We start from the raw sequence: 26,375 nt of genomic DNA on the forward strand, positions 1-26,375 counted from the left end.
GAAATTCATTTCACCGAAACAATAACGTGGCGCACAGTGTGACGCATGCTCCAGTTTATTGTATTTCCAGACTTGCTTTCGGCACATTTACAGTGCACGCTACTCTGTTTTTGTCAGACTTGAAATAGCCGAAATACCTTCACACTACGGAACTTCTATGGCTCTTCCGTTCAACAATCTCTCCGGCATTGGAACCATCATCTGTTTTCTCTTCGGTCACGCTCGGTTGATTTTTCTAGTCGGCACACTCATTTCCTCCATTACCCGGGCGGTACGGTGGCTGGCTGCTTCCCAAACAAACACACGTGCGGCTTGGCACTTGTGCTGTACGTAACAAGTCACGCGACGTGACGCTGCGGCTGTGATTGGTTCGGCTCTGCGCTACTTAGTTTGGATTGGCTGACCTTTTTTAATTTTTTTTATTTTTTATTTTAAGAGGACAAGAGCGGCGAGGTCTATCGCGATAGCTTAATTTCTCTATCGAGTAAAAGTTATATCGCGATACATATCGTTATCGTTCTATCGCCCAGCTCTAGGTCACAGCGGGATAATTTGATGGCAACAAAGTCTGGCCAGCACAGTGTCCCCCTTTAACAGACAGAGACTAAACACTCCAGGGTTTTCTGAACATGATTACCCAATGATAATTGAGCTCAGCTCCGGCACTTAACTAATTCTAACCAATCATCAACCCTTTCAGACACAATGGCACCTATTTCTAAGGTGCAAAGAGAAAAGCATAAAGTGTGAATTGGTCCAAACTAGTGCAGCTACAGCATCTTCTACAGTTTGACTTGTTCCACCTGAATTAGAAAACCAATTACCAATTAGTTCATTTATTTTCCCCCTTTATCCTGTCTTCACCAAGCTTACACTTCAGTGGGATCATTAATCTCCATCTGTGCTTAATTATGCAAAACAGGGTGGCTCAGGAATCCAGCAGGACCCATGGGACACCTACTGTGTTTTCACACTGTGGCTTCAGGAAGGGAAGAGTTTATAAAAACCTAGCCCGGAGAGAACAGGTCCCGTATACGGTAATGATAGCTTCCTTTTCTGGTAGTAGTTTAATATGCTCAAGTTCAACATGTATCAATATATGGTTGAGATAAATTAAGAAAATTTGTTACACAGGAAGCCAGCATTTGAGCTGCAGTGGCAGAAACCTCAATACGGCTCTTTACTTTACTGCTTTACGATGCTAATGAAAAAAATACCTGACTGAAACAGACACGGGACAGGGATCAGCACGGGACTGAATGGACATAAATAATAAGAAGAAAGACTTCAGAGTCCTGTTGTATGTGGTGCTGGGGTCAATTCACAACAAAAGTCAAAGGGCAAACAGACCACGGGGGGAGGGATGCTTCCTTAGAGCCACAAAAGCGAGCGTGTGAGAAAACAAAAGACAGATGAAGGGTAAACCTTGATGGTCGTTTTAAACACAGGACAAACCAGTGTTTGCTCCCATAATTGGATTCACTGAGCATGGTTCACAAGGCCGACAGCGAATGGCTTGAGCTCGAGGACGATTCTGTAATGCTTATCAAACAATAACTGATAACTACAGTTATCGCATCAGCTTAATTACACACCGAGGCTGACCAAGAAAGCACTGGTTTTAATCGCATGGACCACGAGAATGGGTTTAAACTGCGAGACCCAAATGAATACTGTTAGATGCTTTGAAAAAAAGCCAAACACTTTTAAGTTCCTGTTCGATGTAAAATGTCAAGATCAAAATGATTCAAATTCATTTGAAGTCTTGGCAATGGGACTGCGGCTGTAGGCAGGTGTTTCGAGCTGTTTTCACACATGCACTGCAGACAGCACAGAGGTGCACACAAGGACTGAAATATTACCTGCAGTCGGAGTGGATCATAGTAGATATTCAGCCTGCCGGCTCCCCAAGTAAAAAATGTGAAGTCACATTGTACCAATATGCGAATAATACAGGTACAGCAAATAGTACAGCATTCACCGCTAGCGAGCGGGCTATAGCACTGCATCCTGCACCCCTACTCGGGCAACTTCCTCGCCTAAACCGCACAGAGCATTTCCAGTACTGCGAGCATGGCTGAAGTGGACCGTTTCCTTCTGTGATGCATGTGAGAAAGACTGCACTGGCCAAAAGTTGATGTCTGAAAATGACTGATGACCATATAACATAATGTTAGCAGCATTACAGCAACACCGGTTTGTTTACAATAAAAATTAGGCTTATAGCAGGTACTGCTTTATACTGTTTTTTGTGTTTCTATTATTTAGCCCCACTTTTTTCTCGCGCGAACTGCCTGTAAGTGTCAGAAACCATTTTTCTAGTTCAGGACATGATTTCCCTCCTTTTTTTAAAAATATGTGTATGTCTATATATATGTGCCCGTCAAGCCCTTTTGAACCATCACATGTGATTGGGCCATAGGAACAAACTGATCTGAATCGATGACAGAATATAAATTTTTAGGTGTGTTTGTCTTTATGTACAAGAACATAAAACATTGAGGTTTCTAGGGTGCACATTTGTCTTAACGGCAATAATAACAATATAACAGTAATAATAACGATAATGATGATAATAGTAACTACACATATATGGGTTTTTGCCTTGATCATCTCCACTGTGCACTAGACAGAAAGACTAATAAAATAATGCGACATAGGCTTCCTTCCATATGGTTCCCCACAGGCGTAATAGGACGTGATCTAACAGCTGCCATCAGCTCACCTTACTGAGCAAATCTTGTCAACTATCCACGGTCATCTAGTTCTTATTTTTAAGCCTTTCACCTATAATTTTAGTCTACCAAAAGAAAAGAAAAACAATCAGCGTATCAACCAATACTTGCAGATTAGCTCTACGTGCTAAAATCACACCACAACTGCATGTTACATCTGTTAGTGATGGGTTTATATTTGTAATGTTTGCAACATTACAGTAGCAGTGCAAGGTCGAAAAAGAATATCTGCCATTTCAAGACAAGACTCAGTTAGATGATATCGTACTATACATGCATATTCTGAAGGCCTGACACAGTTTATATTGCATCTTGGCGAATTAGTGTCAGGCTGCATTTCCTAGCGCGCAATTTAAAACAGACTAAAAGTGGAAACGGTATTAAAAGCAGTTAACAAAGACTTCATTCAGCCCACATATTCATCATAAGGATGCAAACACATCAGAGACTAGATTGCCTTATGCATGACCTGCACACCCACTCAAAGCAGGAAACATGGATATTACATTTCAATTCAGAGTTTAGTAAGGAAAAAAAGCCAGAAAAATAGCACAGGACACCCAAAGCTTGGTGCTTGTGAGTGGTGGCAGGCTATTTATAGGCTTACTCCAGTCAGAGAGATAACTCTTTCCTTATGTTGTGGATCGGCACTTCACAAGAGTGAGAGAAGAAGAAGAGGGGGTACTCAGTGCTGACACAACACTGAAAGTGACAGAAAAGTGTTTGCCCCTCAACTTGGTGCCAGCAGGTACCAGACTACTTTCGTAGACCAAGTGAAAGATAATTACATAATAATGACAAAACAGATGTCATTCAACAACTTCAACTGGCACGCCTAATAAGGCCTGACACACCTATTTTAGACATAAGACGTCTCTGCTGTCTTGACATGTGCATGTGGCACTGTCAAGAGTGGATATCTGAATGCTGCCTGCTCTCCTAACATCTCTGTTATTCATAACACTGGCTGCAGGACACATTTGACATGAATGGAGAAAAGGAGCAAAACATCAGTTGCTGCTGCACTTGTTTTTTTAAAAGCTGAATAACGACTATTTTATACACTCTGTATCACATCAACTAAAAAATAATAATAAAAAATACAGTTCTGATACAGACAGGATGCATGTTTGGTTTTTACTGACTGTGATGCACACAGACTGCTTCACATCAGCCTAGAGGGTGAGTCTTCAAATAGTAAACAGCTACTGCATCCCTGATTAGCTCAAGTTACAGTCAGTGGCAATACTACAGTAATAACAAGCTACGGGTTATCTTCCCGCCGCCGTGCATACACAGCAGGCAAGAAACCAACCCAAGAAACATGAGAGAAAAAGTGGGTCACTGCATATGTTGAACACGTAACCCGTAAAGACAGACGGGTGTACGGTGTGTTTTTAAGGTTGTCAGAGGGCCCCCGGTATAACGGTACAGTAGCTGTTTAAGCTACCGCACGCGACTTGACACATACACGAGTCGTGACCAGCTTTGATATTATTTAGCATGATAAAAGACACGGAGTTGACCGTGTGGCGGGAGAAATAACGAAGCTAGAACTAAGCATTGGCGTGAAGAGACAGCATTGACAGACTGTGTTTATCAATGGGGAAACTCACATCCTCGAACAGGGATCCAACGTTGGCTGTCACCAGCAGTATTCCTGTGCCTTGCGCTGCTGTCAGCTTCCCTGCCATAATTCTCTCTCTCTTATTTCTCTCTCTCTCTCTCAGGTGGGTTGTGGACTTGTATAGCGGACTTTAAAGGTAAGAACCTTTAAAAAACAACAACAACGTGAAGAAGAGGCCCGTGAATGTCTCACGAAACTGGTTAAAACACTGCGAATTTGCGACTGGAGCCCGGGTTGAGGTTGCTTGGCTGGAGCATATTTTTCAGCAGTGGCCGTACATCTACTAGGAGTTGCTTTGCAGTAGAAGGTCCGTTGGTGGTGGTGGCGGCGGTGGCGGTTTAGCGTGCTGTTTCTCGCGCTACTTTTTCACGTTCAGAGCCATCGTAAAAGTTTCGGTTTTAATCCACGGCGAGTGCAGGAGGGCTCTGGTTCATTCCAGCGACGAGTGTTTCCCTGGCTTTTGTGCAGTGTAAAAGTCTCCCTCCTAAGGCAGGACGCTTTGCCAGGACCATTGCCTTCACTGTTTAGAGAGGATAGGCTGGAGTCCTTCAGTGCTCTGACGTCACCTTACCAATGAAAACACGGCGCGTTTTAAAGGGCCAGCGCACAGAAAACACTACCGCTCTGCCTTCTAACGTCACTGCACCCATTATCGGACTAAACTGGTCTATCTCTGAGCGACTGTTTGTCTTTCTGACTGTCCTGATATGCTTTTTGTATAATTTACTGCAATTTAGAAAAACTCCCTTTTTGTTTTGTTTCTTTTTTTAACCATTGTTGTTCCTTACATCTCTGTCAAAAGGAAATTTATGCGTAGTTCAGGATGATTGCAGTCAGATGTTACATCACTCTTTCTCTGCAACTTGTTGCAGTTCATTGGAAACAAAATTAACAAAATATATTACAATGGAAATATTTACAATGGAAATAGCCATATTCTGTTAATTTAAAAAAAGAAAATTGGTTTCCCATGAAGTGCAGCATGTTGCAGAGACATGCCCAACCATAGGCAAGGCAAGGCAAGGCAAGTTTATTTATATAGCACAGTTCAACAACAAGGTGATTCAAAGTGCTTTACAGAGACATTAAAAAACAAAAACAATAAAAAGCATGATTTAAAATTGATTAAAAAAAAAAACTAGATAAAATCAGAACGCTAGATAAAATCAGTAGTTAAAATATAAGTTTTGAAATTTAAGCTTAAAAGTGTGGATTTGGTGCTTTATTCAAATGCAGCTGAGAATAGGGGAGTCTTCAACCTGGATTTAAATAAACTGAGTGTTTCAGCTGATCTGAGGCTTTCTGGGAGTTTGTTCCAGATATATGGAGCATAAAAGCTGAATGCAGCTTCTCCGTGTCTGGTTCTGACTCTGGGAACTGATAAAAAACCGGATCCAGATGACCTGAGGGATCTGGATGGTTCATACTGGGTCAGGAGGTCACTAATGTATTTTGGTCCTAAACCATTCAGAGCTTTATAGACCAGCATCAGAACTTTAAAGTCTATCCTCTGACGGACAGGCAGCCAGTGTAAAGACCTCAGAGCTGGACTGATGTGGTCCACTTTTTTGGTCTTAGTGAGGACTCGAGCAGCAGAGTTCTGAATGAGCTGTAGCTGTCTGACTGATTTTTTAGGTAGACCTGTAAAGATGCTGTTACAGTAATCAAGCCTACTAAAGATGAATGCATGGACTAGTTTTTCCAGGTCCTGTTGATACATCAGATCTTTTATCCTTGATATATTCTTGAGGTGATAGTAAGCTGACTTTGTTATTGTCTTAATGTGTTTTTCTAAGTTTAGGTCTGCATCCATCACTACACCCAAATTTCTCACCTGGTTTGTGGTTTTTAGGTGTATAGATTGAAGTTCTCTGGTGACCTGTAATCGTTTTTCTTTGGGACCAAAGACTATTACTTCAGTTTTGTTTTTGTTTAGCTGGAGAAAATTGTGGCACAACCAGTCATTAATTTCCTCAATGCATTTACCAAGAGCCTGTACAGGGCCTCGGTCTCCTGGTGACATTGTGATATATATTTGTGTGTCATCTGCATAGCTATGATAGTTTATTTTGTTGTTCTTTATAATCTGTGCCAGTGGGAGCATGTAAATGTTAAACAGAAGGGGTCCCAAGATGGAACCTTGGGGAACTCCACATGTGATACTTGTCTGCTCAGATGTGAAGTTACCTATTGATACAAAGTATTTCCTGTTTTCTAAGTATGTTTTGAACCAGTTTAGTACAGTTCCTGAAAGACCTTCCCAGTTCTCCAGTCGTTTGAGTAATATGTTGTGGTCAACTGTATCAAATGCTGCACTGAGATCCAGCAAAACTAAGACTGACATTTTTCCACTGTCTGTATTCAGACATATGTCATTAAACACTTTGGTCAGAGCGGTTTCAGTGCTGTGGTTCTGTCTAAAACCTGACTGGAAGGCAGCAGTTATTCTGTTTTAAGAAGTAACTGAGCTGTTGAGAAACTGCTTTTTCAATGATCTTACCATACAGCTCCCTGACTGGTGATGTAACATTTGACTCCAATCATTCTGAACTAGGCATGCATTTCCTTTTTGGCAGAGAGGATGAGGAAGGTTCAGGCATGTCAGGCTACTCTCAAACCACAAACCAGGTGTAACTAACATGTAACTAACAGATCCATTAACATGCAGTATATTGTTGGAATTTTCATTGCTACTTCTAATCTGCAGAGTTATTTTTTTAGTTGCTGTATCATAATATAATTTAAAAAAAACTTTATTGGCACATTTGCAAACATATAGCCTACTTAGTTCATCACAGTTTCACAGGCTAGAGTTGCACTGGTTCATGAGGCCAGTCAAGCCTGTTTGAAACAGCTGCTGGCAGTTTACTCTCTAAAAAGAGTTTGCGATGCCTAATAAACTAAGAGTTGGACAACAAGAACACACAACCTGGCAATCTAACAGAATTAAAATTTTAACTGTTGGGTGGCAATAATATACTCATAGCTATAAATAAGTTTAAAGTAACTTTGAGAGATTTTTGGCCACTAGAGGGCAAAAACGCAAATTAAACCAAGTTACTGAACTCTTGACCATGTTTGTGCCGTGATGTCCTTTGGAGCATTTTTAATCAGATTATCTATGCTAATTTGATAACTAATCACTCCACCGTCTCATTTAAATATAGTCACTCTAAAAATTATGCTAAAATAATGCTATAGTTATTCATTGCTAATATCAACATTTGTGGTTGTCTTCAACCTTAGCAGTGGCGATGTGCTGGTTGAGAGATGAGGTCTGGCAGGAGTCTCTCAGCTATGATGTTTGCAGATGACATAGTGATCTGTAGTGAGAGCATGGAGCAGGTGGAGGTATACAGTGGAGAGAAGACTAATGAAAATCATTAGAAGCAGCAACACATGTATATGAATGAGAAGAGGACAGGTGGAAAGGTGAAGTTGGAAGGAGTAGAAGTAGTGCAAGCGGATGAGTTTAAATACCTATATCTGTACAGGTATGTTTATACCTGTACCTAAAGAGAGCAGCTAAAAGAAGAAGGAGATGACAATGATGATGATGATTATCTTTGATCATAGGTCTCTAAGCTGAGCATATGGAGCATGGTTTCTTGTATAGTAAATGACTGAAAGCTGGTCTCGAAGCTGAAATCAAGACCATTAAAATGAATGATTTTAGTAAACAATCTAAATAACTGTTATTTGTAGTTTGCTTGACTGTAATTAAACATCCAACATTAAGTGTACTCTGCTCTGCTAGCAGCCACAGTCAGGCACCAAATTTTTTTCTAACCTGTCATGTTCTAACATGTTGTGCTACACAATTGAAACTATAATTACTCTTTCCATTGTGTGTGTGATCTTTCCACAAACAGAGACAACCCTTGCCAAATGCGGATACTCACTCTTTGATCTAAAGATTTCGTATTTGGGTTTTGGCAGAAAGAGTTTGGAAAATTTCACATTAACAGACTGCAGACCAGATCAGTGTGTATCACCCTTTTGCCAAGGGGTCCTAGACACACAGCCAAACCCACATATAACAGATTTTTGCGAATGAGAACAGTTTATATTAGTTTGCTTTTTTCCTCCCTGGAATCACAAAAAAAATGTTTGTTGACCACATATTGGGATTCATACAGCATTAGCTCTCCTGAAAAGTCACTTATGACTGCTACTTTGGGTTGAAAAGCACCCCCCAATTCAAGTCAGCAAAAGTCAAACAAAATTAGTGTAGATGACAGGGTCGTGCACGCGTGTTTGCATGCACCAGGCTGGCAGCTCAATTCATCATCCAAAATTGGAGACAGAGAAATTCTTTCTGTCACCTTTTAGCTTCTGAAACATCTGGCAGAAACACAGAAAGCAGACTCCTTTGCATCACTCACAGATCATCATGTATTAATTACACGCTTTCTTTTCACGCAGCATGATGTGATCTCCCCTGATGGGTTTGAGGGAGCCCAGGACCATAAATAGCCCACCCTACTCAAAGGTAGTTTGAGGTCAACAGCTTAGAGCAGGCACATGACATGCTGGATAACAGCTCAATGAGCTCCTGTTCTCTAAGAAGAAGTAGAGTAAGATCTAACCTCACTGAGTAAGCTAAAAAATCACATACAATGCTATGTTGCATCTGATTGCAATTACTGAGCATCTAGCTGTGCAGAGATAACACAAGGGAACTGGGGAAATCCTCAAATGATGAAAGGATGGCTCATAAGTTATTATGTTAACAGCATCAAGCTAGTGTGGCTGTGTGTTTGGGAAGGGGGACCGTGGTCACGGATCACTAATGGTCTTTAAAAGAGAGGAGAGAGGTTATTGCCAAAACGAGAGAGCTCACAGCTGTGTTTGGCATGGGAGAGTGCGTGGGTGTGTGTGTATGTGTGTGTGTCTCTGTCGTGTGTGTGCTTTTGCGATTCCCCTGTTGTCATTTACTTGCATGATTGTATGTTTATTTTTATGGAGTCTCGCCATGTTCTGTATTCGTGAACATGATATGCCACAAAATAACCATAATCAGTCATTCAGACACACAGAAGGATAATGATAACATTCAAAAGGAAGAAATTAGTACCAGTATTATTGTGTGTGTGCGTATTCTGAAGTGTGTGTGTGTGTGTGTGTGTGTGTGTGTGTGTGTGTGTGTGTGTGTGTGTGTGTGTGTGTGTGTGTGTGTGTGTGTGTGTGTGTGTTCACGCGGCTTTAATTAAAAATAATGGCTCAGAGCACCCTTGAAAACAATCCGAACTTTTGCACAAAAATATAACCACACTACTGCAGACAGCTAAGTAGCATTTTGGGCATTTAAACTATGTCGACTGCTGGAACATTCACAGTCTGACTGGCTAATGTTTATCATAAAGTTCACATTTTTTCTCCAGTATGTGTTTAGAAGACGTAATGCTGGGCTTGGTTGACTGAAAGTTAATAGTTTTTTTATCAGGGGAAGCCTTAAAGAACACGAAGCTTTTTTTTAAAAAAAGTTAGTGGCTCCCTTAATAGGTAGAAAAAAAAGAAAAAAGGAGACAAACCAAGGTAGAAAGCTGTAGAACAAGAAAATTAAGTGAAAATCTTCCTACAAGCAGAGCTAAGCAGGTTTATTATGATATGACAAATTAGGCCAATGCTATAAGAAGCTTTTTGATTTTTGTGGAACTAGCAAATTACATTAGCCTGTGAGGTCACCACTGACATACTAGCCAGCCAGAACATGCTAGCATTGATGCATCACAATTATAGACAGATGGACATAGCTTTCAGGCTGGAAAAATAAATTCCAATGCAGAAGTGGCCACTTCTCTGGTTGGCGATAGCAGTAGTTCCAAAAAAAACGACCAATCCTATTGAGGTTTTGCAATCACATAACTGTTAATCACATAATGTTAACTTGTCTGCCATTTTTGACACGTTAAAGGGCTGGAGATTGGTCCACAACCATCTGGAAACCACTGAGGAAAGAAAGGAAAATGTGAGGAAAAAAAATGTGTATTTCCCAACAGGTTGGCAGAAACCTCCTTATGATTGCTTTGATTGCTAACAGATTGCCAAAGTTGCCCATAGTAGCATCAAAGATGTTGACTTGCACTTTTTCATGTTTTGGTATAATGGTTAACAAGTAGTTGCAGCAACCACAGCAGTCTGCTAAGGAACAACACAAACACGTGAAGGTTTTTGATGCACCATCTTTGCGACTGATTTCACCCAGCAACACCAAAATCTCCAGCAACCATTCGCCAACCCTTTGGGACTTACATATTTTTCCCTAGTGAGTCGAGGAGTGTGCATGTGGCATCATTTGAGGAACCTCCACAGAGATATATGGGAAAATGGCTTCCTAACTTGACCTCGATGAACACTTTCCTGCTCAGTTTATGGTATCAGCCACGTATAATCCTCCTTGTTAAACGAGAATTATCCACGGTATGATCATCGGTAACAATTTGTGATTGTTAGCCAGTGAGTGAGCGGGTTTCACAGTCAGACCTAGCCCTTTTTGGCACATCCAGCTTTTTAAAACCAAGATGGTGACAAGTGGATGACATAACAGTAAGTACGTCCATGCTTTATACTGTTTATAGTTGAAAGGCTCCCCCCCCATAATTCCATTACACTAAGGATTCAGTTTTATTATTAAATTCAAGAGTAGCAAAAAAAAAAAAAACCCAAAACCCTCAAAAGCTGGTAAGTGTTGCTACCTTCCTCATTCTAACTTCCAAAGTGTGGAAATATGAACGTCACTTTCATTTTAAATGCATGAAAGGACAAGAGTAAACAAAATACAAACTGTACTCAGGTCACAAACCAGCATCTGCTGTTGCTAACACACTGCACATGCAAAGAGCAGGCTCATTTTGTTCCCAGGAGCCGGAGAGATGTAAAGGCTGAGGGAAATCTCATACATTTGCAGAGTCAGACTTGTAGCACCAGAGGCTCCATTTCTACCAATAAATGTTTTTATAGTAGACTCACTGTAGCCACAACACTTAAATTTCTTTCTTTAGTGGGTTGTAAGGGACTAAATTATGTTGTGAAAAAAGTGACGGTACTTTCAGCTGCTCTCTTATTTCCCAAGGGATCATTACATTTTACACCAGATGGCCTTCCCACTGCAACCCTCCCATTTGTGTGGGCCTGGGACTGGCGCTTGGTTACGCTAGCTTGTGACTCCTTAAGTCTGGGTTTACATCTCCTCCCTGTATTTAATCAGGGATCTTTCACATGTAAGGGGAATATGTTAACCAGTAAGCCATGGAGCATCTTTCAGAAGACCGTCCCTTCAAAAGTATTTCTGCTAATACATGAAAGAGCCAGTTGTCATCATGCTCTATCGGACTATTTCTGCTAAAGTTTGCAGCAGTTTTCTCACAGCTAGTCAACGAGTAGAAATGGGCATAAAAATAACAGAACAAATATGTGTGGAGATCTGTGTGCACAAAGATAACAGCACAGGTAATGTGTTCCATGAGGGTCAGTAAATACTACACCACGTTAGCTCCAGGCAGGTTTACCCCAAGGGGAGAATGTAAGGAGGGGTTAATAAAAATTTGTGTGCGTGTGTTTTGCCCGTTGCTGATAAAGAAGTTCTACGCGCCGGCCAAAAGCCCCTCCTTCTGCGCTCTGGGTAATGGAAAAAATTATGTTGGAATTCCAGACTGCAAGCAAGTATGCGCACTTTGACCCTGAGCTCTCTGCGGCTTCAATTCACTTATCTAAAAATAGGCAAACCTGGAAATAATCAGTGTTTTTTTACATGTCTCTAAAGGAGTAGGGATTTGGCCTTGTAATAATGGATTAACACTCAATCAACATGACGTTTTGTCTCCAGTGGACTTTGAAAGCAGTCATGCACACTGTATGTATGTATCCCAAGAGAGTCTGCTTTGTGACTATGGGAATTTAGCATGAGAAAGCTGTTTCATTTGGTGGGTGGGTGGGTGGGGGTGGGGGGGTGGGGGGGTGTCTGTGTGGTGTTTTGTGCCAGAGACAGAGAGGGACGCAGAGATTGAGTGTGTATGCGGCGTTATCTCTGACTCATTCCTGGGACAGTTTATGTCTCTCTGATATATTTCCATATGATTTGCATAAAACATCTGACTACAGGGCTCTCAGGTTGTTTGAGCAAGCCTGTTATATGTTTCATTTACCGAACCATAATTTGTATTGACTGGGGATAAAGTTCATTTACATGTTATAACTAAGCCTGTAAGCTTTATGCAAAAGTATTTGAAAAACTCAAATGAGTGAAAAATTAAAAAACAAAACACTGAACACACTGCTGCCAACTTTTAAGAATATCTGTCACCAAATGTTTGATTGTACTCAATAATTGTAAGTACATTTATTGGGAGTAATGACATTTATTGGGGAGAGTTTGCAAAAATTAATATCCCTTCATCTGCTTTACAAGGAAGTTTGTTTTCTCATCAACTTCTCACATATTTTTTTGACTCTGTCCTTGGCCTCTAAGGTGTCCAGATGCTTGAACCACCTCAGCTGGCTCTTTCTGATGCGGAGAAGTAGTCGTTCTACTCTGATTGCCTTCAGAAGGACCAAACTCTTCACCCCGTTTCTACAGAAGAGCCCAGAGGAAGCTCATTTCTGCTGCTTACATTCTTTTGGTCCCTGTCCAGAACTTGTGGCCATAGATGAGCATATGAACGTGAAGTACTGTGCAGAATCCGTATGCCTTAAGAAATCCTTAACTAATAGGAAGAAATCCAGCAACCACATAGGACCCACGGCATGCACCTGATACTTAATGTACTTGGAGTTGGACCAACTTAATTAATGAATTAATGATGATTCAACTTATTTACTAGTTAATTTAACTGAGGTGATTCAACCCATGCAAATTACATTAGTCCAACAAAAATGCTGATAGAAAACCATTTATTAATCTTTTCCATGATTATTTGAAGTTCATATAAAGAGTTGATTTAAAGAGTTAAGTCTAACATAAATGTTTAATTTATAACAACTTTCACATAGTTGTCACTCCATCTCCTATCTTTATCAGGGTTATGGGGGGATGTCATGGGCTGAGAGGCAGGGTACACCTACACCTCTAAAGTCTGACCTAACCCCACTATCTGCCTTTGGACTGCAGAATTCAATTCAATTTTATTTATATAGCGCCAAGTCACAACAAAAGTCGCTTTATATTGTACAGTAGATCGTACAATAATAGATACAGAGAAAAACCCAACAATCATATGACCCCCTATGAGCAAGCACTTTGGCGACAGTGGGAAGGAAAAACTCCCTTTTAACAGGAAGAAACCTCCAGCAGAACCAGGCTCAGGGAGGGGCGGGGCCATCTGCTGCGACCGGTTGGGGTGAGAGAAGGAAGACAGGATAAAGACATGCTGTGGAAGAGAGACAGAGGTTAATAACAGATATGATTCAATGCAGAGAGGTCTGTTAATACATAGTGAGTGAGAAAGGTGACTGGAAAGGAAAAACTCAGCAGCCTACGTCTATTGCAGCATAACTAAGGGAGGATTCAGGGTCACCTGGTCCAGAACTAACTATGTGCTTTAGCAAAAAGGAAAGTTTTAAGCCGAATCTTAAAAGTAGAGATAGTGTCTGTCTCCCGAATCCAAACTGAAGAAACAGAAGAAAGCTGGAGTACAAGGAGAGAACCCACTCAAACACAGGGAGAACATGCAAACTCCACACAGAAAGGCTGATGGTGCATCAGGTTGGGGCCTACTATGCATACTATTCATACTACCTGATGCTCAGGCCCTTCTTGCTGTCAGGTAACAGAGATAACCACCGCACCACGAGCTGATTTTCCTGTGGTTTGAAATCTCGTGTGATCTTGTGAATTTCACGTGTCCAGGCAACTAACCACTCTTATGGCATTTTATCACGTCATCTCAATAACAATAAATTGAGTTGTTGAATTTCATGCAGATCGTAGGTGACTTAATTAATTTAATTAAGTTAGACTCTTGTAAATGTAATAACCACCCACTTTATTTATTTTAATGCAATTGATCAGTTTATTGAAGCCTCATCAGAAATGGATAAAAAAAACACACACAATAGAATACTATCAGTCATGGACTGGCCTCCCCAGAGCCCAGACCCCAACATTACTGAAGCAGTGTGGGATCATCTTGACAGAGAATAGAAAAAAAGGAAGCCAAAATCCAAAGAAAAACTTTAAAAGTTCTTCAAGAAGCCTGTAGAACTAGTCCTAAAGATTAAAAATATGAACAAGAAAGTGTATCTAAGAGAGTTCAGGTTATGTTGAAGAATATTAGTGACCATATAGCAGATGCTGGCTGAAGCTGAAAGATTGTTTTTTGCCCTATTTACTCTAATTATATGTAGGTCTGCACATTTATGTCTAATTAATGTTTTTGCACATGTTTTTCCATTTTCCAAGTAAAACCAAGAATTAGTGGTTGCCTGAGACTTTTGAACACTACCGGGAAATCAAGAACTTCACTTTTACGCTCAGCTCTTCAACAAGGAACTGAAAAAAAAAAAAATCAAAACTAAAAATGTAACTCTATTACCTGAACCTCTTCTATTGAAAACACACTGAAACTCATCATAAAAATATACTTCATACTGTGCATACTACCTTTTTGATGTACTAAACAAAACATGGTTGTGAAATCCCTAGAATCCACGTTCCTTCCTCATCTGGAAATTCTCTGCTTTAATGGGCAGACGTAAGTATATGTTCTGTGTATTTTTTATTGTGTGTCATCATAGACAAAACAAACTATGAATTCCAACCTTTCCAGTTCATCTCACCTGGTTTGGCCACTTGACAAGCCAAAAGAGTTCCAGTTTAACATCAGGGTCAAACGGCAACTGATTATCTGTTATTCTAGGATAGTAAACAGTGTGTAAGCTGTACTTAAATAACAAATAATTTAACCACAGACAGGATATATAGGATCTTTTTTTGCTTTGCCTCTTGTATCCAGATCAATAAGAGTTTAAATCAGAGAGCAACAAGACTACACTGACTCCTCTTTGGTGTAGTCTGTGACTGGAGCAAAATAAATAAATGATGTTTTAATGGATTGCATTCACTACCTAACTTTGTCAGGCTGCTGTGTGGTGCTGGGTAGGTAAAGTAGAGTGAGTTTGTCAGACGTTTCAGTGTAAATAGCTGCGTGCTGCTGAAAATAAGTATTAAGGGCACAGAGAGAGGGAAAAAATACAGCAACAATGTAAAAACACTGATCAAAGCAGCTTTAAAATTGCAATAATTGATATTTCTAAAATGCACAATGGATTCAGTTACATGCATAATGAAAAAAGTTACCCAAGGGGACAAAAGACCCTACTGATGGATTCTATCATTTAACTCTTTGACAGTTATTATGTAGAAAAGAAAGTTTAGCATTTAATTGTATTGTGTCATCATGTTTTTGTTCCATACAGCTTTGCACCCTATCCCAATATGTACTAATTCATTAGGTGTGTAAGTATTAGGTTGCTAGTACTGGATTGGACCTCCTTTTGACTTTACAACTGCCTTAAATCTTTGTGATGTAGATTCAATAATGTGTTGGAAACATTCCTTAAGATTTTGCTCCATATTGATGTGATAGCATAATGTGACAGCACACATCCATGATGTCCATCTCCCACAGGAGCTTTATTTGATTGCTTTAGCAGAAATCTGGTGACTGTGGAGCTGTGAACTCATTGTCAGGTTCAAGAGACCAGTTTGGGATAACCTAAGTTTTGAGATATGGTGCATTAACTTGCTGGAAGCAGGTATAAAAAGATGAGTACAGCGTGGTCATATAGAGATAGACATGGTCAACAGTAATACACAGGTAGGCTGTGGTGTTTAAGTGATGCCTAGCCCTAGAAAGGGGCCCAAAGTGGTCGAAGAAAATATCCCTGACATCATCAAGACTCATCAAACCAGGCAACCACGTTTCAATCTTTTCATGTCCAATTTTGATGTGTCTGCGCGAGTTGTAGCCCGAGTTTCCTGTTCTTAGCTGACAGGAGCAGTATGTGGTCTTCTGCTGCTGTAGGCCATGTGCTTAAAGGCTGGACATGTTGTGCATTATGAGATGCTCTTCTGCGTGGTTTGGCTGCTTATTTGAGTTATTGTTATTATTTTCACCCAGAAAACTGCTGCTCATGGGATATTTTTTGATTATTCTCTGCAAACTCTAGAGATGTTTGTGTGGGAAAATCCCACCAGATCAGCAGTTCCTGAAATACTCACACCAGCCCATCTGTTACCAACAAACATGGCACGCTCAAAGTCACTTAAATCAGCATTCTGATACTCGTTTGAACTTCAGCAGCTTCTCTTGACCATCTCTACATGACTTGATTTGCTTTGTAATGGGCTGATTGGAGATTTGCAATAACAAGAAGTTGAATAGGTATACCTAATGAAATGGCCAGTGAATGTTTACTGGGGAAAGTACATATAATTAAAATAGAAAACATGATATTAAGCAGATTCTTGGATCTTCCTCCCAGTTGTGTCAGAAAGGTCATCTGGCGTGAGAATCTGCCAAATCAAACATGCGGAGCTACCCGCTGTGGTGACCCCCTGTGAATAAGGGAGCATCTGAAAGCTTATATCATTTGTTTTATTTGTGTCCCCTCATTTCATCCTGTACATCCTCACTTGTAAAGCCAAGTGTGAGTAAGTGAATAGACTGAAATGTGGGGAAAACACGGCCACGTTCTGAACATAAGAACATACAGGGCAGAAAAGCTAGCTGGGGGTGGCTTCAAGTAACCCTCTCACATTATTTCAGTTGGGTCAGTACATAAAATTAGCTTTTTCAATTTATTTTTCTTCTGGTTTTTTTATATCCTGCCTGGACTGTGCCCTGGCATATTTCTCCACCTCCTCTTGGCCAGAGTGGATCCCACTGCGAGGAAGCCTATTTTGGAGCTCCCAGTGGGTGCATTATAATATCGCCCCATACCAATTTATCTTCCCTAAGCAATTAATTTGGAGCATGTTATTCTGCTGGGACAAAGGTCAGTTATTTTCTGAAAGAGGCCTGAAAGATGGCCTAAATCATTTTTAGTTTAAAGCGGGACTGATTGATATACGTCTCCCTGCTCTGGCACATTGCTCTGGATTCTAAATATGTAGCTTCAAACTAGATAGATATATTCTGAAAAGATGCAGCTGTATTAGAAGGTTTGTAGCTACTTCAGGGCAGAAAAGCAGATAAAAAAGAGTCCTGAGATATAAACTTTTTAGAGCTTTAAAATCGAAACATAATATTTCATATTAGCAGAGGTTCAAACTATTTGTGCTATTTGAAAGGTGCTGCTTGTAGCAATCAGTGAACATAGTGTAGTCTCCACTCTGCAGGACGTTTTTGTGTCCTTCATCCTGTTGTTTTGGTTTTGCTTCCTGTTTTATTTCTCTCTTTGTACTCATGACATCTGCATTTCATCTGCAGCAGTGGCAAAGTTTTGATTATCAAAGTGTACACTAACTGCAGAGAGTTAGAACAAGGACTCCACACTTAGAGCCAAAGGAACTCAAGGTGATGTAGCCTTACTGTGATTGGTCTAGACCCAAGTATAGGTTAAGTGGTCAAAACTATGGAAATATAGGGGTCCTCCATACAGCAGAGAAATGTCAGTCCACCCATTTCATTCTGTTTATCCAGTTCAGCATCATAAAGAGGCAGGGTGTCGCTGGGCTAACACACAAAAACAACATTTTACCCCTACAGCCAAATTAGAAACGCCAGTTAATCTAACCCCACTAACTGCATGTCTCTGGACTGTAGTGAGAAGCTGGAGTACCCAGGGAGAGCCAAGGCAGTCTCCAGACAGAAAGGCTGCCGTCCTGATGGTGGATTCAAACTGTGAGGTAACAGTGCTAACCACAGCACCGCCGTGCCGCCACGTGCTAAGATACATCAAGGCTGTGAAAAGTGATTACAAGAAAGTGAGACAAAAACAAGAAGTGGAATTGCATTATCAACCACTTACCAGTTATTTCATCATCTATTAGCTGGAAACTGGAAAAAACAAAACAAAATGTCTTTGAAGTAAATAGTTCCAAGTGACCTCGCAGTAGTTCCCAAAACTGCTAGCAGCAACCAGACATGCTCTTTAGGAACTGGAGGAGACCAAAACAGAGCTCAAAGGAGAGTGCATAACGAGCTGAAGTTATGAGGCAATAAAAGGTTTACCAACATGTTCACCACAGGATGATATCACAGCATTGTCTTTGTATGTTTGGCCCAAATGGACATAATGGGGCTTTAAATGATCATTTTCCAGGCGATCTCTCTGCACGGGCCTTCGGGAACCATTTGTTATTGAAGAAACCAATAAATATTTTCGAGTGATCTTTTTACCCTTGATGAAAGATCAAACATGAAACTGAATCTCTTCTCTTCTCCTGGCCAAGGTGGAAGCACTTGCCAAACCAGATCTTTGATATTCCTCAACAGGGCGAAATATGTCACGTAGTAAGTTTCACGGTGTCATCTCACGCCTCGCTTTTACTCGTAACATCATAATTGTGATGATGGCTTATGTCACAAAACCGCCGTGTTAGAGGCATGCTTTTCTCCCCTCCCTAAATAGTGTCTACTCATAAGTACTTCTGCGTCACAGGCTCGGGGCCATTCACCTCACTAAAACAACTGCCGTTTAGCAACAGCAGCCCATCCAAAACACCGAGGGGGTTGCTCTCAGGGCCAAGTTCACCTTTCTTACTCATTCCAGCATTAATTCAAACTAAAATTGGCAATATGTCAAGCAAACAACCCCGTGATTCAGACTTGCAATGAGACAACTGTACTAAATATAAACCGCTGGGATTAGGCCCTTTTTTTATGCTGCTTGTCAAACACAAAGCTCCTGAAGGTGCTGAAAACAGGCCTGTGTGTTCCTAGGAAACGGCTGCTGCCAAAACGGGAAACAAACCATGCTCTGTGCTGCTCTCCAGAGCCTTATGTAAATGTCCCGGCAGAGCGGGACTTAATTGACATCAACCGGTGGCCTCGGCCCAACTGGAAAAGATCACACTTCCACGCTGTGACCAACAGGTGTTTGCTTTCCAAGGACATTTTGGGAGTTGCTTGTGTGAAAAGGTTGCTAATGTAAACTATTCAGCAGAAATGGAAATTGCAAATGTACTTTGGGCTGCCCCTCGTTGCACAACTGGGCATTGAGAGGAGGAGCTGAAACTGTCCATTATATTACCACAGAATCGGGAAAGGTAAGGCAAGAGGTACACAGGCTTAAAACAAAGCTGATGCTTGCATTCTTGTCTACTCCCAGCAGATGGCGGTAGAGATCAAGGCTCTCTACAAGGTGTGGGAGAATTCCCCCCGATTCCAAATGATTCTGTCGTTCACTGTTAAGCAGGCTATATAGGGGAAAAGAGCACGAATCCACATGAGGTCTGATTATCTTCCTACACTGATGATATTTGTAATCCAACCTTTAAACTGTATGCAAGAGACGAGGCTGAACATTTAACTAACAGCTGTGATCTTCAGGCCCTCGGGCATTCTGAACAGCACGACCTCAGGTGCTAATCTGGATTGCAGTGCAAACCTGTCATTATTCATATATATTTGTCACATTATGATGTGAACAATATCAAAAACGGAGGACTTCAAGAGCAGCTGAAATCAGGGAACAACTGATAAACCTACTTTAAAAACAAGAGCATCATTGAGCCCTTGTCGAATATAATGTCCCAGTTTTTTCACTTTTTTCCAGTTATATATTGTGTGAAAGAGTTGTGAATAACCTCACTATTGTTTTATTTAAACATTACACAGTATATCAGCTTTCTTTAAAATGTTGTTTGCTCAAAATTATTAAAGGAACACTTTGTAAACACATCAGATCTCTTTTGGGGGGGGAATCACGCTGGACAACTATTCTGATATGGATATTGTGCTAGGAACAAAAGATGCCACATCATTTGATGGGAATGGAAGTGATCAACTGAGAGAGGGCTGAATTTAAAGTGAAAAAATGATCCAGCGGACTAGTTCATCGTAACCTTCAGAGGTCTGTGTGTCTCTCTGAACCAACAATGAACCGTGATGTTCTAACATTATCTTCGGCTTCTCCAGACCCCTTCACGTCTGTCGCACGTGCTCAGGGTGAACCTGATCTCATCTGTGAAAAGCACAGCACAGCGGTGATGGACCTGCTGATGCTGGTATTCTATTGCAAATGCCAGCTGGGCTCTACGGTGCTGGGCAGTGAGGATAGCCCTCAGGCCATCCTCGTGAAGTCTCTTTTTGATTGTTTGGTCAGAAACATTCACACCAGTGACCTGCTGGAGGTCATTTTGTAGCTCTGGCAGGGCTCATCCTGTTCGTCCTTGCACAAAGGAGCAGATACGAGTCCTGCTGATGGGTTAAAGACCTTCCATGGCCCTGTCCAGCTCTCCTAGAGTAACTGTCTCCTGGAATCTCCTCCATGTTCTTCAGACTGTGCTTGGAAACACAGCAAACCTTCTGGCAGTGGCACGTATTGATTTGCTATCCTGGAGGAGCTGGACCAGCTGTGCAACCTCTGCAGGGTCCAGGAATCTATCCAAAAGCAAAACTGGAGAAACAAACAGAAAAGATGAAGAGAGAAATAAATGTCAGTAAACTCCACCTGTGAAACCATTTCTGTTTTGAGGTTGTCTCACTGTGGTCCCTCTTCTGCACCTGTTAATAATTTCACTAACACCAAAGCAGCTCCAGATCAATATCCCAGAAGTTTAACCGACCTAATGCTAAATTCTGATTAAATAATGTTCCTTCAATTTCTTGAGCAGTGCAGATTTCAACACATATTTATGTCTGCTGCTACTTGTGAGTGGACGCTGTGAAAGGCTTTTTTATATATATATATATATCATGCTGAAGGCCTTTAGTGAAAGTAAAATTTGGCTTTTTAGTGTTATGATACTAAAGTGATGTTTCACCAAGTGTTTACTTTTTCTCCTATTTTGTTACCCCTCCACACGTTGAAGGACTCAACTTTAAAATGAGCACTGAATTAAAAGGAGAGAAAAAAAAACAGCATCTTTTAGTAACTGGTCACATAGCACAACACTGATCCCAGGCACAGCAGCAAATCTAGAGCAGAATAGCTCAAAGGAGTGAAAGTGTTGCAGTGGCTGCACCTGTAGAGAGCTGTGCATAAACGAATTTCCACCAACATCACTGAACAGAAGCAAAACTGTAAAGAAGAGTGCGCCGAGACTCCTCTACAATGATGTAAAATATTAATAAAGTCATTCAGAAAACTAATGCTTCATGTTATTGGTGCTAATGTTGTTCCACAAGCTGCTGAATCATTTGGTGTACTTATTATTTTAGATGACTGCAGAGTGCCCTGTGAAAGCTCTTATTCACATATTTGACTTGAGTCAGAGTCAGTGTACACAGCTCCTTCTATTTACCATGTGAGTTGACTATAGTCGTTAATCTAAAGACTGGACTGTTACGTGGATGTCTTGCACGTGCAAAACTCAAAAAAGGGTTAGTTCAAAGTGAACAATATTCCTGCAGATAACACATCTGGTGAGGAAAGTCTCAGGTTTGATATCCAAGTAAAGCAAAGCATCAGCATCAGGCAGGCAGTGGGTTTTTTGCTCTCCTGTAATTTGCAGATTGGCTTCTGAAGATTGGGATCTAAGTATTTCAAACACCTTTGGGTTTTTGTGGTGGGACACACTGGTGGGAGCTGGAGAGTGCCACTTCTGTGGCGGTGCTATGAAGGTATTTGAACTGCGTGGTACGTGTCAAAGTAACGCCAAGACCCAACATTTCCCAGCAGAACTGTGCTGTGACGGCGAGGCCAGTGCTGTGAGCTGGTTTTAATGTCGCGCTAATTATCACACTAAACTCATATTTAGTGCTGTGCACGGTGTGCTCATGTGCTTTTGAAGTTGACTGATCGAGTTAAATATTGAACCTGTCAGTTGTCCCTGTGGTACCACTGGGTGGCAGTGTTGGACCTACTCAGAACCATCCACTGGCTGATGAAAGACCTGTGGTTTGCTGTGAAGACTTTCATTTAATTGGGTGCAACTGCGCCACTGCATGCATTGATTGTATTGATTGAATTCAGTCAGTCTACTATTAGCTGTCCTTGTGAACCTAAAGTCAAGACAAATGGACCACTGTGCGGTTATAAATTATTCACTCGTTAGTAAGGACTGAGAAGTTCTTTCAGGAAGTATGATTCATGGTAACTTAAACAGCTTTTGAGGGGCATCACTGAGAAGTAATGGCTGGTGTCCAGGAGTCACTGCAGAGATGTGTGGCTAATGCCCACACTGACCAGAAGCCCATTATCCAGACCAGAGGAGGGGGCGAGATAACATCCTGAGTGACAGGTCTGTGGCAGCTGTGCAGTGAAGGAGCCCCCCTACCCCAACCCCAACGCACACACCACCCCATCCTCCTCACCCACCCCCACCCACTCCTCATCTCTGAGTGTCCATTCACAGAGGGAGGCGTTTGTTACTGCGTGACAGCTGTCACGGCCCCCTCTCGCCCTCGCCACTTCCTCCAGCACGGCTTTCCACATCATTACCTCTCACCATAACCTGCTGTCCTTCCAAACCTGGAGACTTGTCAATGGAAGCGGAAATATCTGCATATCAAGAAGGACTTCAGGAGCAGCGAATAAAGGCGCTCACTTTGCAACTCTGCAGCTATTCACAGCAACGAAATAGGAAAATCATAAGTGGAAACGCAAACACACAAAAAAGGCTGGATAAACATAAGCCTTGATCGGTGCCGGAGGCAAAGAAAAACAAAAAAAATCCAGCGACTTGAGAAGTTCGTACCTTCTCCAAAGAAAATCCAAAGAAAGGAAAATGTCACAGTGCACACATTTAGTTTGACTGACAGATGACATTTGGAAAGTGCCGTGCAACTAGACTGCAGCAATGAACAGTTAGCAGCAAATGTGTGACTAGGAAAAGTGAAGGTGTGCAGTCAAACGCCAAAACAAGCGGATGTGGCTGCAGATGTGACACTTGCTCGAGTTTGTAGTCATAAAAACGATTAACATGATTATGTTTAGTGGGCATCACCACCAGCAGTATTTGTGCCAATCAAAGCAGTGCAGCTTGTGATCATTCATTCCTTGACAAACACCCACAATAAAAGTATACAGTTATAATTCTTATGCTTGAGTTGTTTATACCGTTCAGATTGAGGATTGTGGAGCAAGCATCACAAAGTTTCATCCTTGTTAAGTAAATTGACAAAAAAAAAAGTCAAAATCATTTTTTTATCTTGTGGCCAGCAGGAAAAAAAATAGTAATAGTTAAAAAATTTTTAGAAGCTATATATATATATATATATATATATATATATATACAAAATCGACATCACTTCTGGGTGTGATGTGGAGGTGCCTTAAACCTGTAATATTTCTAATCGCCAGCAGGGGGCAACTCCTCTGCTTTCAAAACAATTGTGTGAAAGTTTATGGGAAAATGGCCACCGACCGCTTTACTCTCTGACCCCAGAAATCACAGAGTTTTCTCTACTTTCAAGTTCTGCTGAATAAAACTCTCAAATGATGTTTCTCATGAAATCAGACAATATAAAGGATGTTCTTTACTCTCTTTTTCTGAGCCTGGTTGCTCCTGAGATTTCTTCCTGTTAAAAGAGAGTTTTTTCTTCCCACTGTTACCAAGTGCTCCCTCAGAGGGGGGTCACCTGATTGTTGGGGTATATAAATAAAATAACTGAAATGAATTAAATAGATGAGAGGGTGGTACATCGACACATTTGCAGTGAGGAAGCAGTTGTTGCCATGCGGAGTTTTGAATTTGTAGTTTCCTTGTTTGAGGTCTTTATGAGTTCTTTATTCAACTTAAAGCTTTGCTGCTTTAAGTTGATTTCCATGATATTCCTTTAGATGCTGCCTGTTTGTCTTCCAGTGTTCCCTGAGTGAAGGTAACCTTGTTCCCTTGTAGAGTTGTATTTAGTGTCTAGTTTCACTTCCTTTGTCATTTTACTTAATTAGCTCTTAATAAGCTCACTTTCAGCTCTGTCAGCCAGAGTATTTAAGCCCTCTCTTTCCTTTTACTTCTTGACAGAGCATCTGTTTTCCATCCACTGTGGTCTGTCTGTTTTAAATTCTGGTTTCCTTTGCCTGTGGACTTTTGTATTCTGTGGATTTTTCACCAGCTTTAATAAAGGACTCGCTTTTAGTTATTCTGTCTGTCAGAGTCTGCATTTGGGTCCTAATCCTGCAACCCTTGACAGTGGTGGTGAGAAAGCACAGATAGAGTTGTCGGGCAGCTTTAAGAAAGCAGATGTGGTATTTTTATTACAGGTTGAGTCAAACCCTGAGCTGCATACAGCACTGCTGTGTTTCACAACATAGTTATTCAGGGTTGGACCATATGGGTCTTGGCATTTTATTAAAAACGGAATATCTTTCCTGTTTCTGTCATACATCCTTAATGTGACCACAGCTGGATCTTGTAATATTATACGAGGAGCTTTTATTACCTTATGAAAAATATTTGGTCACGCCTGCATTTTTATTTTTTCCATTGGAGAAAACATACTAAAAAATAGCATCACAGAATAACCTGATTTAGAGGCTTCAAGTATTGGGATTAGCCTTTGATAACACAGAGGTTAATCTTTAATTGAAAAGGAATCCGTGCAGTTTTATTAGGTGATAAACGCCTCCACCCAAGGCTGTAAATGTTCTGTGGGACGGCCAGCGCAGACCACTCCTGTCCTGTGCCTACCACTGTATTGTTCTGTATGATGCAGAGCAAACTAATAGAATAAAGAATAAACTGTGAATCACAGCATGATTCAACATGGCTTTTAAACAAACACTAAATCCTCTTTTTCAATAACCTAGTGCGTGTTGCTGAAGCCTGAGGTCAGTATTCAGTAAGCGAGAACCTTTACGGTGAAACTCACAAACTTCAGGAATTTAAAGACGTTTCTTTCACTGAATAAAATTATCCTGGTTACTATGCAACAGTTCATCCTGTCTCAGCCACAGGTTGAGCCACTATTTCACGGATGGCCACAATGACACAGTCACAGTTTATTAGTCACGGCATGCTTCCCGCAAACTCTGAGACACCTCATGCCACACCTAGCATGGGTTAAAAACGGGATGTGTGTGTGTAACCCATTACTTACAGTCTTTGTGCTTTGTAAAATGATAATGTGTAAAAAGAAGAAAGAAGCCTGGAAGGTTAATCAAAAACTACAGTACACGAGTAGGTGAGGATACTAGAGCCACAGTTCATATTGAGATTTTCTGATATGAAATGTTGTTGTGGATGCTGGTTTATACCTGCTTTCCTTGAACACATATATTTTATATTTTTTTATTCATTTATGACGCAAGAAAGAGCTGTAAAAGTGGCACAACAACAACTAAACAAAGGCAAATGAAGTGTCAACAGCTGATTCAATAGCCTGTCGCTTGTAAGACTACCTTTAGCTGAAATAACTTGAAGTCATTCTTTTCTGTGTGACCTTATCAGCCTCTCACATCAGCGTGGATGAATTTTGGCCCACATCCCTTGTGTTGTCCTCGGGTCAAAAATGACCCCTAGGTGAATGGCAAACAAGTATATGGGAATCCCGAGGAAAACACAAGGGTTAAATCATTACTTCCATTCATTGAAATTTGCAGGCATTCACTTATGCATAGCTCTCTCAAACTTTGACAGTAAGACAGCCTCACATTTGACTCCACGTTTGTGTACAGAGATGTTCGTGGTTGACTGAGTGACTGTAAGGTACCCTGTGACTGTAAAACAAGCTCAGATCATCCCTCCTACACCACCGTGCTCGACAGTTGGTATCATTTTGTGCTAATATGCTGTATTTGGTTTGGGTCAGATATCGCTTCTTTGGTCTCGTCTGTCCAAAAGGACCTTATTCTAGAAGTTTTGTGGTTGTTTGCAAACCTAAAACATGCTGCCATGTTCAGACTTTCTTTTGGCAGCCCTTCCTACAAGGCATATTTGTTCAGTCTTTTTCTAAATGTACTGTCCT

At 41.0% G+C, this 26,375-nt stretch overlaps 2 protein-coding genes across 3 annotated transcripts in view; both read right to left on the reverse strand.

The window, feature by feature from the left end:
- The window catches only part of inpp5a (inositol polyphosphate-5-phosphatase A), a 161,504-nt gene extending 156,599 nt beyond the window's left edge, over positions 1–4,905 (reverse strand). Inside the window, exon 1 of one of the 2 annotated variants that reach the window (XM_023155623.3) lies at positions 4,352–4,905. In XM_023155623.3, coding sequence (XP_023011391.1) covers positions 4,352–4,429 — 78 coding nt within the window. In that variant the 5' untranslated portion in view covers positions 4,430–4,905. The remainder of the gene's footprint in view (positions 1–4,351) is intronic. The other variant, XM_004554565.3, reaches the window with a different exon arrangement.
- Positions 4,906–20,109: 15,204 nt separating this feature from the next.
- pwwp2b (PWWP domain containing 2B) overlaps positions 20,110–26,375 on the reverse strand; it is a 41,649-nt gene continuing 35,383 nt past the window's right edge. Inside the window, exon 3 of the mRNA XM_076891917.1 lies at positions 20,110–20,925. The gene's annotated coding sequence lies outside the window, so the exon portion shown is untranslated. The remainder of the gene's footprint in view (positions 20,926–26,375) is intronic.

This window comes from Maylandia zebra, linkage group LG13, assembly GCF_041146795.1.
Source record: "Maylandia zebra isolate NMK-2024a linkage group LG13, Mzebra_GT3a, whole genome shotgun sequence".
Taxonomy (NCBI): Eukaryota; Metazoa; Chordata; class Actinopteri; order Cichliformes; family Cichlidae; genus Maylandia; species Maylandia zebra.